At 38.3% G+C, this 15675-nt stretch overlaps 1 protein-coding gene across 1 annotated transcript in view; it reads right to left on the bottom strand.

Moving 5' to 3' along the window:
* Nucleotides 1-8404: 8404 nt before the first annotated feature.
* The window catches only part of LOC121851451 (mitogen-activated protein kinase kinase kinase 21-like), a 44529-nt gene continuing 37258 nt past the window's right edge, over nucleotides 8405-15675 (bottom strand). The window contains exons 8-11 of the mRNA XM_042345308.1: nucleotides 12394-12547; nucleotides 10648-10748; nucleotides 8975-9754; nucleotides 8405-8841 (exon numbers count right to left, since the gene is read on the bottom strand). Coding sequence (XP_042201242.1) covers nucleotides 8405-8841; nucleotides 8975-9754; nucleotides 10648-10748; nucleotides 12394-12547 — 1472 coding nt within the window. The remainder of the gene's footprint in view (nucleotides 8842-8974; nucleotides 9755-10647; nucleotides 10749-12393; nucleotides 12548-15675) is intronic.

Genomic DNA, 15675 nt, shown 5'->3' with positions numbered 1-15675 from the left:
CAGTGTTGCAGGTTTCCGAGGAGATCCATCAATAAATCTGGGATCTAAGAAATTTAAGTCATGAGGAGAGGCTCACAGAGGTGAACTTGTTCATTAGAAAGAAGATATGAAATTAAGATTTAGCAAAGTGTTTGATTTGGATTGTGAAAGCAGAATTAAAATAATCCTTTTGTTTAACATAGCGACTCATCACACAATTTGTTTCAGGTTCCACAGGAAGGTGAAATGACTAATTGCAGGCAAATGTAGCAACTAATTTGTGCACAGCAATGTCCCACAAACTAAATAGTCATAGAAATTTAGAGTGCAGGTGGCCATTTAGCTCACTGGGCCTGAGGAAGCTTTACTTTCAAACAGATTGTCCTGTCCTATCCCCATCCTCCTAACTTTATATAGTCCTGTAGCTCAGTAGTTACAGCACTCGCCTCGCAAGCGAGAGGCCTGGGTTTGATTCCCGGCAGGGCGAAACCTTGGGCAAGTTTCCTTACTCCACACGGCTGGTAATAATCCCTCAAGAAAAAAAATAATAAATTGATCACTTCAATCCATGACTATTTGTGCGACACTGCTGTGCGCAGTTGGCCCCCACGTGTTGCCCACAAAATATAGTCAATTCACTTCACAGTATATACCTATCTTCTTCCTTCTTGAAACCCACAATAGACACCGACTCACTCACCAACAACAACTTGCATTTATATAGCACCCTTCATGCAAGGTAGTATCCTGGAGCACCAGGGCATTCCACCTCTACAACTGAGCGAAAAAAAATTCTAATTACTAACTTAAGCCGAAGAATTATTGATTGGGCAGGACTCCAGGAGTGACTCTCATGTTTTTGAATATAGCCTTGGGAACAAACATCCACCTGAACAGGCATACATAACCTTGGTTTAACTATCACAATGGAAGGATGGCATCGCTGACAACGCAGGACACCCCTACCTGATACTAGGTGACAACACACTTTTTCAGGAGAGCCAAAGACTTCATGTTGAGGGGAACTGGTGCCAATGCTAAAATTAATATCACAGCTGCAGTGCCTGGCAGTTTGTAGAAAAACTTTTAGAAATGGTTGTGATCTTCCCTCATCTTGAAAGGTTTCTGGCGCGCCTGGACTAAAGCCTGGTACAAAGTTCTGTTAGCATTCTCTTATAATACAAATTTACATGTATATAACACCAAGGTGATTAACACTCAAGTTGGGGGTGGGAGTTAAGGGGAGGGGGAGGGAGAAGATGACTGAAAGCACAGTCAAGGATAAAGCTTGAACCAGGTGTGGGAGGGAGCAAGTTGGAGACTCCAGGATGGAGTTCTGGAGAGTGGGTGCAGATTGGCTGAAAACCCACCTGCTGATGGTTGGGCAGGTAGGATGGGGAATATGAAGCAGGTTGGTGTCTAAACAAAAGGACGATCTGGACCAGTATGGTTTGAGGAGTTCACCTATAAAGGTCACCTATTTACCTATAAAGGAGGTAATGGGAGCATTTTCTGAGGACACAAAAAAGGTCACATTGCTTGGCTTTTGGTTCAAGTCTCCAAATAGGTGAATTTATCCATAATGTATGGAGTATTGGAACATCCATTTAAAAAATGTTTAATCCACAAAATGTTTCAACAACAACTTGCACTTATATAGCTCCTTCCACGCAGGGTAGAGTCTCAGAGCGCTTAACAGTGACGGAGCCTGACTCAGAAATGGTGAGAAGTGGCCGTAAACACGGTCGAACAGGAAAGGTTTCAGATGGGACTTGAAAGAGGGGAGGGGGCAAGGAGGGATTGAGGGAGAGTGTTCCAGAGTTTTGTGGCATAGTGGCTGAAAGCACAATCCCCAATGGTGGGGCGAAGGGCACAAGGGACGAGCAAAAGGCGGCAGGTGGTGGAGTGAGGCGGTCGGAGAGGTAGGGAGGTACCAGGGAGTGAACGGATTTGAACAGGTGAGTGAAGACGATGATCGAGTGAGTCGATCCATTTCGTGATGCAGAGCCTGGCCAGAACTGGTGCGATTCAGCATTATAGTACAGTATAACCAATTACACACTAGTTGTGATGGTTTACTCAAACTTGCCTGTATACTACCATAAGCCCTTAAATGAACTTAAATCACAACATTTACGATTTTATCCCAATACAAATTTGTCCTATCAGTCTTACTGAATTTACTTTACAGCTGTAGGATACAAACATAACACAAATAAGTTGTTTATTGAAAAATGGAGTTTTATTAAAACTGGTATTTATTGTGTTGGCCAAAAAGTGCCAGAATTCTTTCTGTACAGCACAGTTCTCTCATACAAATACCTCTTTTTGTGGAAAAAGTGGTTCAGTGATTTTATTTAACAGTACCATGGGTGCCAACTACAATTTAAAATATAAAATAAACAATTTACAGCTACAGTAAAATATTCAGTAGTCCATACATCCAACATAGATTTGTACTGTAACAGTATTAACACTTGATTCCAAAAAGCACCCGTGATACAAGCTGGAATGTGTAGAACATTCCCAAGCCTGGTTTACAAGTAAAACTGACAAACATAGGGCTTACAGTCCAATTACATCCATCTCATCTGTGCCACCAACTCAGATCTCACTTACATATCTGTTCTAAAGGAGTCTTCCATCACCATATTCAGTTAATACAGCCTTTTGTTTTTTCTCTAAGGCAAAAATATATGGACATAATTATCACATTGCTGAGGTTTGGACAGGTAGCGAGAAGTGGTCTGGTGACAAACTGGAGGTACAATTTTTTTGTAATTTTTTTATTAAAAAAATCTTTTTAAACCAAATAGATGGCTGCATTTCTGTGAATTTCCATTCAACTCATATAGGCTAAATATGTAAAATAATCAGAGCTCATATACCAATATGGCAGAATAATAAGGGGTCATTCAGTACAGTAATAGTCTAACATTTGGTCTACATTTATACACAAAAACACATGGGAATAAAAGCTTCATTACATACAACAGGCGCTCAATCAATTAACAGCATTAGTGATCTTTTTCATTCAGACCCAATATCTTTAATTTAAAATGATTTTAAGGCACAGAAACATAGTATACATCAGCCCAGCATCAGGAAAGAGTAGAACCCAGTAGTTTAATAAGGTATTAAAACACAAATGCAAGTGGTTAATACTGTATTATTTTAAAGATCCTTGGCTTTCAAAAAATATTTCAGCCAATTAAGTGATGAATTGCACATACAGTGACAACATGCAGGTTGTTCCCAATATTACCATTCAGCTTATAGGAAAGATCCGGGAGGAGGAGGGGTGATATTTCACACAAGAGATTGAAAGACTTTCCCAAAGGAGAGACAAGTCACTCTAAGGTGCTATCACACACTATTCAACATCCAGCTACACAGAGTGACAAGGAAACTGGTTGCCTGCCTACTCCTCCTTAACTGGAGTATCCTTTTTGGGGTGGGAGCTTGGGAAGGGAGGGGGAAAGCGAGTGAGAGAAAAGACCCAGGGCAGGCGGAAAAAAAAAAATGGGGATAAATACTAAACCAACCATAATTCAAAACACCATTGTTGGTGCAAGACTTAATGCTATGTAATGCTATGGTGTGCTTGTTGAGGTATTAGCTATGAGGTGTGTATTATTATAGTACTGTACACAGCATTATTGGCTAGCTTTGTTCTTTGCTTAAGCATCATCAATGTATTTTAATGAGAACCAAATACCCAATTACATAAGCACACTGCTTATCAGTAATAACTTAGTCACTTATGAAATGCAATAGACTTCTCCTTTCCACTGAAGAAAAACAGAACCGTTTCTCATCTAAATGCAGACATGTTCACAATTTTACATACTTGACATTTTTCAAAGACCGGCTGACATAAAAAGTTGAAACATTTTGAGCAGAGACAAGATTTTTAACCTGGAGCATCATAATTATTATCGGAATTAACATCAGAAAGTGACACTCAAATTTGTCTTATACACATGCAATGGAGGGAAGAGAAGTCTTAATTTCATTTTAAATTAGGATGTAATTAAAAGTTTAAAGGCTGGCCGGTCTATTAGAGACAAGTGCCTGTAATTGAATGGAAAGGCCAAGACATCTTGGGAACTGCATACAAAAACATTTCATTCCCCTTTAAGGGTTCACTGCAAATTTCTCCCTTTTGGCTTGAATCTGGCAATTGTTCCATACAAAATTATGCAGCATAAAGGAGCACACATTTGGATCTTTCTAACTCAAATTAACAATACTTTTTAATGACTCTAGTGAAGCTTCTAAGCAGCAAAATCTACATTTCAGAGCTAGGTTCAAGTGAATTCCTTTGGTTGTTTCAGAGATCCAGGGCCCTCTATCAAAAGGTAAGAACCCTTGACTACATCAGACCTTCCTGCCTTTCTGACCAATGGAAATGCTTGAGCAGTACTGATCCCATTTGATAACTGATCGACTGAAGGCATCTCATTTTCAATATATTTTGATTGACGCCTGGATTATACTAACCAGGCTGTATTCTGTGGAATTCATGCTTTGGTGGGATGAAAGATTTGGTTTTGAAGGAGGAAAACAAATAATTAAACGGAAAAGCTTTTAAGGTGCAATTAAACAGCAATATTGGATTGTGTGTATCCCACATTTCAAATCATATAAAGAAAGGAACTGAACTTTAAATTAGTTCAACTGGGAACTGTCCCAATTTAGCAACCTAAGATGGTGATTGTTCATTATTGCTCAAAGACCACTTTTATGAACATTCTGGGTAAGTAGTACACTTTATAAATTAAGAGGTTTAATTTTACCTAATTTCCAAGCAAACTGCCATTGATAAATGACCAATAGGATTTTGAGTTTATGCTACAGCATTAAAACAGAATTCAGATAAGGACATCTGTTGCATCAAATTGTGAATAATCATTAAAAAGGATCATCAAAAGAACTGGGATTTACATTAAAAGACTTTAGAATAGGGAAACAAAATGGGCTATACATATACTCTGATGCTGAGCTTTTCAAAAGGACTCCCATTAGTTTTTGTTGGACTCAGCAATGGACCAAGCCTGCTTGGCAAAATACACTGGCGAAAATATAAAAACAAGTCTTATTTAACACCTAAGATTTTACATAAATATTATTCGAAGTTTTAAACCGCAGTAAAAATACAACTAGACAAACATATAAAGCAGCATCTTCTTGTGGAAAGACCTTTGACGTGATTCATATAGTGGTACAAATAGCTTACATATTTTACTGAAAATCATCACAATTTTTTGTATGATCCAAGTAGCAAGAGTCAGAAATCAACAATTTCCTTTTGATGTACATTAATCAATGCTTAAAAAACACCCAAAAGTGATATCCCATGAACAGCCAGTTATTAAAAACTACACTAATTAAAAATATACAGTAACACTGGCAAAATGAAACAGCTGGATTCTAAGTATCCAATTTCACAATATAAAACTCATTTATACATTAGAGCTTAGTAATTGGACACTTTAAAATTGACACTCATTCTCTGATTGAAAACATTAATTCTTAGCAAAATTTGAAGCATCACTATATCCTCTTGCTTTTCCCTGATTGGTATTACTGGCTACTGGTACAAATTCAAAAACATACAATTAAAAAGATTTTTATAAACAAACTTGGAATGGGGCTGCATATCTTCCATTGTTCCGCTGTTTATTTAAGTTAAATGGAACTACACTCTTTAGGACCCTTCAAACTCAAGTTAAAACCACTGCCTACAATACCAATATATACTTCACCAGTACTGCGCTTTCCCAAAAAGTGAAAACAAAAATGCCAGGAGTGTCCCCATGAATAACTAGAAAAAAATGCATCAGTTTAAAATTACCTAAATCAAATACAATCAAACCTTTAGTGTAACAAAGAAACAGGATTCCTGGATGCACCCGATGCCTAGTGTAAAATTCAGCCACAAGATCCCACACGATGCAGACTTGAGCTCCAATCTGTATTGAGCTATCGGATCTCAGATGGGGGACTATAATTGGCTTCAACACCCTAGTTTGGGGAAGGGGAAAAGAAGTGTAAAATAAGTCAGTGAGGGTTCCTGCTCCTAATCGTTATCAGATGACTACTGCTGGAAAGTGCACTTCAAGGACAGGATCAGGCTCAGTTTAAGAGGCCTCACTTATATTTGAGCAAGGAATCAAAGGTAGCAGTTGCCTATGAAACCTTACCCCAAACACAAGTCAGCGACTTCTGGAGAAGGAGGAGAAAATCATTCATTAGTGTATTAAGCATTAAAACCAAAAGCATATTAAAGCTGCAATGCCCCTCAAACTGCTTTTTAAGACTTTAAAAGTTAAGCGCATAAAAACATCTCTCATGTTTGCCTTTGTAATTCTTTCTTGATTTAATATTGCTGTTATAAGTTAGTGGTTTATCCTGCAATAGCTCCCAGCAGTGCAATTTGTACACAGTCTGTAGTTAATTTACAAAAGAAAAATAAGAATCTCTGCAAACATTCATAGAGCAAAACGTTTTTATGCCAACTTTAAAGCCACACTAAATTGTAGGTCACTGCAACTTTAAGTAAATCAAAGATGGTCATAGGTACGCGAAAGAAATCACGTTTCATAGACCTGTAGCGATTAGACTGCAGCATTCAGGCTGCATTTTATACAAAGACTACACAACATTTTAAGAGGATTGGTCAAGTATGAGAAAAAAACTAGCAGCAGAATAATTTTAAATAAGTCATAGCTCTAATATATTTTTTAAAAATGCCCTTATTGGCCCCCTTGCAGCCTGGAAGTACAGAATGTCTACAACAACTTGCAATTATTTAGCATCTTTCACATGGTAGCGTCACGGAGCATCTAACGCACCGTTGTTTGTTGCTGAGGCAGAAAGGGAGGTGCCCGAACACACGGCTGAAGAGGAAATCTTCAGGTGTAATTTGAATACAGGCAAAGAGGAGACGAGACAGAGGGATTGAGGCATGGAGTTCCAGAGGTTCGGGGCATAGTGGCTGAACGCACGGCCGCCAAATGTGGAGCGTAGGGAATAAGGGATATGCAGAATACCCGAGCCAGCTGAGCGAAAGTGGCAGGTAGAGGAGTGGGGTGTGAGCAGTCTTGGAAACAAAGCGGTAAATGGAAGCCAAAGGTTTAGACGTAATCCTGTACAGTTTCCAGTGTATGACTTCATAGCTCTTCTTACTCTTCAAAAAGTGTGAGGGGCATACAGCAGAACAGACTGAATTTCATCAAGTGACTAATATTAAATGATCATGTTTTTCCAGAATAAAAATGCAGATATATTTTCAGAAACTTGGAAGGTGCAAGATTTATAATCTATATGTAGCTTAAGATTCTTTCCCTTTCAATCTCTTCCCAGATTTTTAAAAAAAACGCACCTGAAGAATAATGAATCATTGACCCCAGGAGTACGAATTATACAATTTCAATAAATCCTTATTTTGAATCATTTCAGAAACAAACATTGATATTACATTAAAATTTCAGATCTAAGTAGTAGGTTATCCTTACTGTAATTTTTTACTGAGTTTCAAAAACAATTCATTTTCCTCCATACTAAAAACTTTACAAGATATCTGTGCAATTGCAACAAAACATTCAATCAGATTGATAGATTCCCTAATTAAGATTTAGTGCTAATTGAAAAAACATTTTGCACCATACACTTTTGTAAAATATCATAATTACAAAGAATAAGTCCATAAAAATAAGTCCATAAAACCTTTGAGCAGGAAATAGCTTTTGATATTTGGGAAGAAATCAATTTTAACAGCAGTAATTGGGATATCATCTCTGTATAGAACTGGTTTGAAGCAATGCGGGGAAAATGCAGATTCAACTGGGGAATAATGCAACTTCCATTACATGAATTTAAAGAGCGAGAGAAAGTGAATATTCTTAAGCCACAATAGGATTCAACCCATGAAGTTTAACCAAGTTTCTTTAGGTGGAAAACTAAAATCCGATCAGTTACAAATTCAATATAAAAATCACAACCAGCTTTACCTCAGATGAAATTTTGTTGCTGCGTAATAATCAAAGTGCAATATACCATGGGCTTCGTGCAAAACTGATCCTTCAGTTTCGTGCAGTAATTGATCGTGAGGTTGGCAGCAATTGTATGCACTCCTTTTTCCAAATCTGAAAAGTCAGAGCTAGGAGTAATAAAAACAGCCCTTCTGTGCAAGATCAAGATCAAAACCAGCTGAACATGAATATCATCTGGACAGAGACCTTGTACAAGAGACATTCCTCAGCTAGTCTAATAATAAGACCCATAGGTCTACAGTAGAAAAGCATCACAACACACCTAAAAATTTACATTCTGTTTATATATCAATGTCCTTCGCATTCATATAAATCACTCTCCGAAATAAAAGGTAATTTTGCAGGTCCTATCCCTAAGGCAGTGAGTGCTAAGATAGAAACTCTTTCTCCAGTTGAAAGACACTTGGTCTAGAAGACTTCGATTCACTTCTACAGAGGGGTATTGTGCCATCCTGGCTTTGGCCTTCCATATCCATGTCAAGTAGGGAACAGGCACCAAAAGGCAAACTAGTTTGACGCTCGGCAGTGAGGAGTACATCAAAACCTGCAGGTGTAGCATCTCCTGATCTATCTGGAGACTCATTTCGGCTGATAGCACGAGAAACAAATCTCCAAGGATCTCTTCTGTTTCGCGATAAGGAAGGTCGAGGTCTAGCTACCATATCCCCAGACTTGGGTCTCTCAGGTGTACTATCTCTTTTTGAAGTTCTTTGTCTCACAGAAACTGGGTACATGGATTTGGGATCTGGAAGACGTGGAAATTGTGATGACTCTCTAAGTGGGCTGGAGTCGGTGAATCCATTAGCTGGAAGAAATATTTCAATGAAAACAGTCAATGGTTGAATAAAAATGTTGAATGGAAAAACATAGATATTTATTCACATCACAAAGGATAAAAATAATAGTTAACAGGACAAATATAAACCTCAATCACTTACTGTCTGTTAATGCTTTGCTTCCATCTGATGGCATCCGTCTGTGGTGACATGCACTCTGTTTAGCATCTCCTTCTTCAGACACAGCCTGGTGATCTTCATGAGGAACAGGAACAGAAGCATCAATGTCTGATGAAGGAGACTCATCTGGATTGTGGATCCCATTTACAGAACTTTTTAAAGGATTGCCAGTCAGGACTTTTGGAGTTTGGATAATAGTTCCAGGAGGGATATTAGAAATGGATAATTCCTCAGAGTCCGAATGGAGCAAGGAGCGTGTCGAATTACATTCAGATATGGAAGACATTGACAAGAGATTAACAGCATGAGAGTTTAGTGAAGGAATGTTTGCATCGTCTTTCTTAGTTGACATTCTGCTCGGAGGACTTGTGCTCCTGCGAAATCGACTTGTCCTTTGAAAGATACCCTCTTTTTTCTTCTTTTCCTCCTTGACCTCAATTTCCTCTGATGCCTGGAGCTTGTTCACTTCTCGAATGTCAAATCCCAAGGCTACAGATGCAAGCAACATGGCACACCCATAAAACACCATATCAGTTTTCTTCCTCTGTGTTACACGCTTCAAGCTGTTAGTGGGAGTGATCTGTGGAGTACTGTTGGCTGAACTGACTGGTGTTGCTTCCTCCTGACTTTCGCTGCCACCGTCTCCCTCTCCCTGATGATCTTTACGAAGAGGTAGATCAATGTACACCTGATTAGTTAATGTGGACTGCTTTGGTCGGTTTTCATAGTCTTCACTTGCTCGTATTTGCTCAGTAGCACTCCCTGTGGATAAATAAGTCAGTTAGTTCACTATTTCAGGTTTTACTGCAGCACCAACTGCACAGGCAGTAAAGTTAACAGCAGCCTGCACCGATAACTGAACTAAAAGCAAATATTCCCATTCTTTGGAACTCCATTCCACAATCCCTTCATCATGCTCCCTCCCTTCTCTTCCTTCACCGCACGTCTCAAGATCCTCCTCTTCAACCACGCATTCGACCACCCTCCTACCTCTAACTTCCCTACCCTCCATCCATCCAATCCCAACTCCCTGCTCGGTTCCAAATCCCTGACAGTCCAGCGCCTTGGGACGTCCTCCTGATGTGAAAGGCGCTATACAAATGTGATTTGTTTGTGGTGTTGCAATGAATGTTACAGATAGTGTTACAAAGACTAACAAGGAATATACTGCAATCAGATGACCACTCCAATAGTGACAATCCTCACATTAGATAATAGAATGGTGGGACCTTGAATGGGTAAAGTGCCATTTAATAATCCTTACATTTGCATTTGATTTAAAAATGAAGGCCCCCCCCTCCTCTGGAAGGGGGCCAATTTAGCAGCACATTCAATATTTATTACAGTACGTGTCAGAAACACCACCAAATGCCAATCTCAATGGGACATCTAGAACTCCGGGCCCATGACAATAAGACTTACAGATCTCAGTTTGCGACCCATAGTTTGGGGGCTACTGGCTACTGTGAGCTCTGTGTGTGAGATTTGAGTTTATTAAAAAATTGTATCCTGCAGAACCAGCAGTCAAGGACCACAATCCAGACATCTCCTGCTCCAGAATACTAGCTGAAATACTAGGGAGTGAAACACCACAAGGAAGATGAAAAGATCAATAAAAGGCATTTATTGTTGAGCAACCAGGTAAGAATTCATACCTTGGTCTGCAGCATTTGCAAAGACTGAGGTTAACAGGATATTTGGAGTCTTCAGTAAACTTGTAGACCAAGGATTGTTTCCATCTGATAAAGGCCTTGTCCTAAAATTAAAAAAAGTTTTGTAATTATTTTTGTGCAATATTATTATAAAATTAATAATAATATTCCTTGCATTTGATATAACACCTTATCACATCGTCAAGCCATCTCAATGCGCTTCACAGGCTATCCTGTAATGTGCATTGACTATGTATTTTGTGAGCAAAACACGGAAGACAATTTGCACACAGCAGTTTCCCATAATCAGCCATGGAATGGGTTATGAAAGCAGTGAGAGAGAGAAAGAGAGAGGGGGGAACAAGGCAGACAAATCTTGGAAGAATTCTAGAGGACAGGGGCATACGGCTGAGCAGAGAGTACAGGGAACATGAAGCAGGCCAGAGTTAACCCGAGCAAGGGTGGTGGGTAGGGGAGTAGGACTAAAGAGATAAGAGTGGAGCAAGGCTCTAGAGGCATTTGAAAGCAAGGACACGGTCTTAAAGTCAATGCACTGGGGACTGAATTACATATATTACATACAAATTAACATCCAATGCTGACATTTTCAGTAAATCTACATGTGTATGGGAATTATTCAATGTGGATTTGTAAAGCAACCAGGAAGGTGGGAAGGCCTCTGTTGGTCCTCTCCTCTTCAACATCAACATTTCCCTCTTGATCAGGATCACTGACAGAGAAATCAATAATGTTTAAAAGAGATTTTAAAACTTCAATTGAGCACAAAAAATAATTTTGACTACGTAGAGCTGGATTCAGAAGAGCTGATCCCATTTTTAAAACCTTTCATTGTATCAACATAATGACATGCACAATAAATCACAAAAATCTAATGAACAATTTAGAACACTTGGACATTTGCCTAAGAATTTTTTTATTTACTAATTTTATAGCTATACTATTGCAATGCACAATAGTTGTGAGTTATTTAAAAACAAGCTGTTGTCAGATTTCAGCACAATGCTTTTTCCAATTTTTAATGAGAAGGCTACTATCAGTGATTTTTATTACAGAATATGGCACATTAGCAATGGAATGGGACAAGAGCAAAAATATTCAATAAAATACATCCATAGTTACTAGGTAATATCCATCTCTCAATAAAACATACTTAGCAAAGTATTTTCAAACCACATTAAGTGTCTTTATAACTGAATTACACTTTGCAACTAAAAATACTTTTCTTATTTGCTTTTCTCCCTCATTAGATCAGCATATCTGTCAAACCTCAGTTCAATTTATTAACGCTAGTCTTATTAAATTAACATGTCAACTATTTGACCTACCACATTGCACAGAATGACTGACTTAACCATTTTCTTCAAATATCCCCGCATGTTAGATTGCACAAGGAACTCTTTTGTTGGTCTAGTAGGTAAAAAAAAGACACTGGTAAATGGTGCCGTCATGGGATAGACAGACCAGAAAGGTCTCAGGTTTGAGCCCTAATGTATGATACTCTCAAACACCTAATGACACCCTTTGTCAAATCGGTCACTTGGGTGAAAGGCTGCTGCCATATAAAATATATTGTCTCTAGCAATTTGAGGCAAGGAGCCCTGTGGATGAATAGAGAGACAAAGAGCCCAGAGGATGAAGAGAGAGAGGCGAAGAAGCCCTGGGGTGAAGAGAATTCATAAGAAATCACAGGTCACCGTCCAGTACCAATACCTTCAGCTGGAATCCTACCTTTCTTCACAACTGGCACGTTCCCTGGTTTGCATAGAACTAGGACCCCAAGTTCGACCTTTCTTCTTACAAGCTTTCTGGACGTCTTCGTCATAGTCTTCATGCCGGTAGACAGTGCTTTTTCCCCAGGTTCTATTACTTTCATCAAGGGTCACTGTGTAAAATAAAGTCAGAACAGTCATGAATCAGAATAACAAGCAAATTCAAATTACCAGTGATTGACAAAGGCTTTTTTTAAAAAATGCTGCATACCTGGAGGGTGTAGTGACAATCAGCAGGATTTTAATCAAAGTGCAACAGTGGAAAAAGTGCCAGCCAGTTTAAGCCAATTTATATAGAAAGCACCAGTGGTTATAAAGCCATGAAATCCCAGCAGAAAACTTCAGAAGTCAATGCTTCTATTATTTTTCTATACAGACCTGAAAGCTAAAGAGCATAATCCGCCAATTCCCAGCAGCAAGCCAATGTTGCAATAGCAGTCAAACCCACTGAAGATGGGTCAGTTTGTCAATTAACAGACACCTGAGAATAGGTAGATTTAGTTTTCAATGAACTGTTGAGTGGTGACTGTGTGTATAGATTGTGTACCATCAGAAGTGCAATACACCACTTTTGTAGATTTTCATTCAACACCTTATGTGTTATTATGGAAGGCAATACAAGCTTGTTTTTTTTTTAGCCAGTTTTCTCTTCTAAATTCTCCACTCGCTTTAAGTTGTGTGATTTATTATTTTCTATTTTACTGGGATATAGTCCCACAATTTCCTTCTGGTACCTTTCTCAAGATTTGTGATCCTTGACAGTGAGTAACAGCAGGTGACTCAACCACTGGGAGATATCACAGCTAAACTTGTCAGCATCCAACATTCACATAAACAAACTAGTATATCTCTACTTAGTGATCAGAAGGGGAAACAATGGCTGATTTTCACTCTCTAACCCTAGTAATTTAGATTATCACTAGCTAGTGTAATGAAAGAGAAAAGAGAGCTTTTTTAAAAGAATATACATCAGATGTAGTATATAAGAGAGAAAACCCAAAGAAAACATTTAAAATAACTTTATAACTTAAACTTGCTGAAATGCTTGTTTTTCATCCTATTTTCCCCTTTCCAATTAAAACTTTAGACAATCCAGAGGTGGGAGAGCATTTTAGTACAAATTATGGATTTCTCAACAGCCAAATGGTAGCTTATTGATCAGCCAATTCTTACAACTCACTTCCCTGAGGCAGAGAACACTGGACTGACTATTGGTGAAAGTTCACAAAAGGAAAACAAATGTGTCAAAGTCGAAGCTTTCAGTCCAACATGCACCATTGACACTATTGGGCATCCAGCAATTGAAAGCTCATTAAAATCTTATTTTATGACAAAGGTGCCTCCTAAAACCACACGCACTGGTGTTAGAATGCCTTAATCTAAGTAATGTAAGTGATGGAATTGGTTTGAATTATACCACTGAACAGTGCATTAAGGAGTATAAGGAGTCTTTAACATCCGCTGAGGATTTAACACAAAGATCTTGCCTTTTGTCTTAGCTCTACTAGGGGGTTTGCTGGTATATTCACTTGCGATATCCACATCTTGTTGGTATACATATATACTGTTCCGGTGGCCATTGGAATTGGCTGCATCAGTTTTGGAACTCACTAAGGAAAGTGAAAACAAACAGCTGTGGCTTTTAATGAATTGCATGTGATCCTTTTTAGCATCATCATTGAATGGGCAGATTAATTTCTTTACTTAGAAATGCATCTCACATTGATAATAAACACTTTCAGCTCGTTCTAAATTAAGCATATTATTACTTATAAGATGAATTGAATTCTCTATTTTAAAATACAACTCAGTCTTGTACATTATTTTCTTCCCCTCTTCACTGAATGAACACTCCCAAGTTACAAATCATTTGTAAATGCCTCTGTAGAATGCATAAATACTGCCTCAATTCTATTCTACTCTTTTCCCTAACTTAACCATGTACCGTACACAATATAGTAGAGCCCCATTATAAGGCAATAGTTGAGATCCTTAAACTTCCAACCAGCCTTGAAACGGTGTGAGTGCTTCTGCATTCACTGAATGTGCAGGAAGTTGGTCATTCACTGCATGGTTGTTTGTGGGACATTGCTGTGTGCATATTAACTGCTGCGTTTCACCCACAAAATATACCATTTTACAGTCTCACACTTTACAGTTTATCCTGTGAAGTGCTTTGATGTGAGAACAACTTGCATTTATATAGCGCCCTTAGTGTCTCTGAGCACTTATCAAATAAGGTTCTGTATCAAATGCAAAAATTGTTGTTATTTTATTAAGCGAGACACTATATAAATGTAAATTTGTATTGCACTGTACTCTTAAGAGCCTATTAACATTTTTTAAAAAGGTTTGGCAGATTAAAAACTAGTATCTGCTTCAGTTATATGGTCTAATTAGCATAAAGACAATTAATTTTATAGCAGATTTTAACAAGATTTCCTTTTCTTAATTTTCATAAATTCCTTTTTTATTTGATATTTCCTTCGATTTATTGATTTTTCTTTCATAATGTATTTTTTTCTTTAATATCAGCAATATCAGACAAATCGTAAAATTACAAATATACCTGATTAAGTAGACTTCATCCACGTCTAGACTTCTCTCACTAGACGTCTCAAGTGCTTCACCAGAATATACTGTAAAATAAATTGACTGCATTTTTGTGGGCGAAACAGGGCAGCCAATTGCGCACAGCAGTGTCCCACAAACAGTCATGGATTGAAGTGACCAGATTATTATTGGTTTTTTTCTTGAGGGATTATTATCAGGTATGTGGAGTAAGGAAATTTGCCCAAGGTTTTGCCCTGCCTGGAATTGAACCCAGGTCTCTCGCTTGTGAGGCGAGTGCCCACTGACACTCCCAGTCAAAGTTCATGCATTTAAAAATGGCCACTATGGATATACATCAGCCGGCAACTGGCACTACATTCCAGTAGTAAGAGTCAAACCGTCAGGAGGCGGATAAATGAAAGCTTAGTGAAGGAGAAAATAAAACACAAGCTTAATATTCAGCGTACTGGAGCTAAACAAGACTCTGCCCAAGTTAATGCAATAATTTTGTGCAGTGAAAGAAGGCCTTTCACTCACCACTAATTCAGTACAACTAGAACATTCAATCTTCTTTCTGTGTACTATTAACATTTACAATTAGCTTCCATCACACGAGCCGTTTTGCTCACAATTCAATCACTAATGGAGGAAATGCTGCTAGGTCACCCCTGTAAAGCAAGTGACTAAA

Source organism: Callorhinchus milii, unplaced genomic scaffold, assembly GCF_018977255.1.
Source record: "Callorhinchus milii isolate IMCB2004 unplaced genomic scaffold, IMCB_Cmil_1.0 Scaffold39, whole genome shotgun sequence".
Taxonomy (NCBI): Eukaryota; Metazoa; Chordata; class Chondrichthyes; order Chimaeriformes; family Callorhinchidae; genus Callorhinchus; species Callorhinchus milii.
This window is presented reverse-complemented; position numbering and strand designations above follow the sequence as displayed.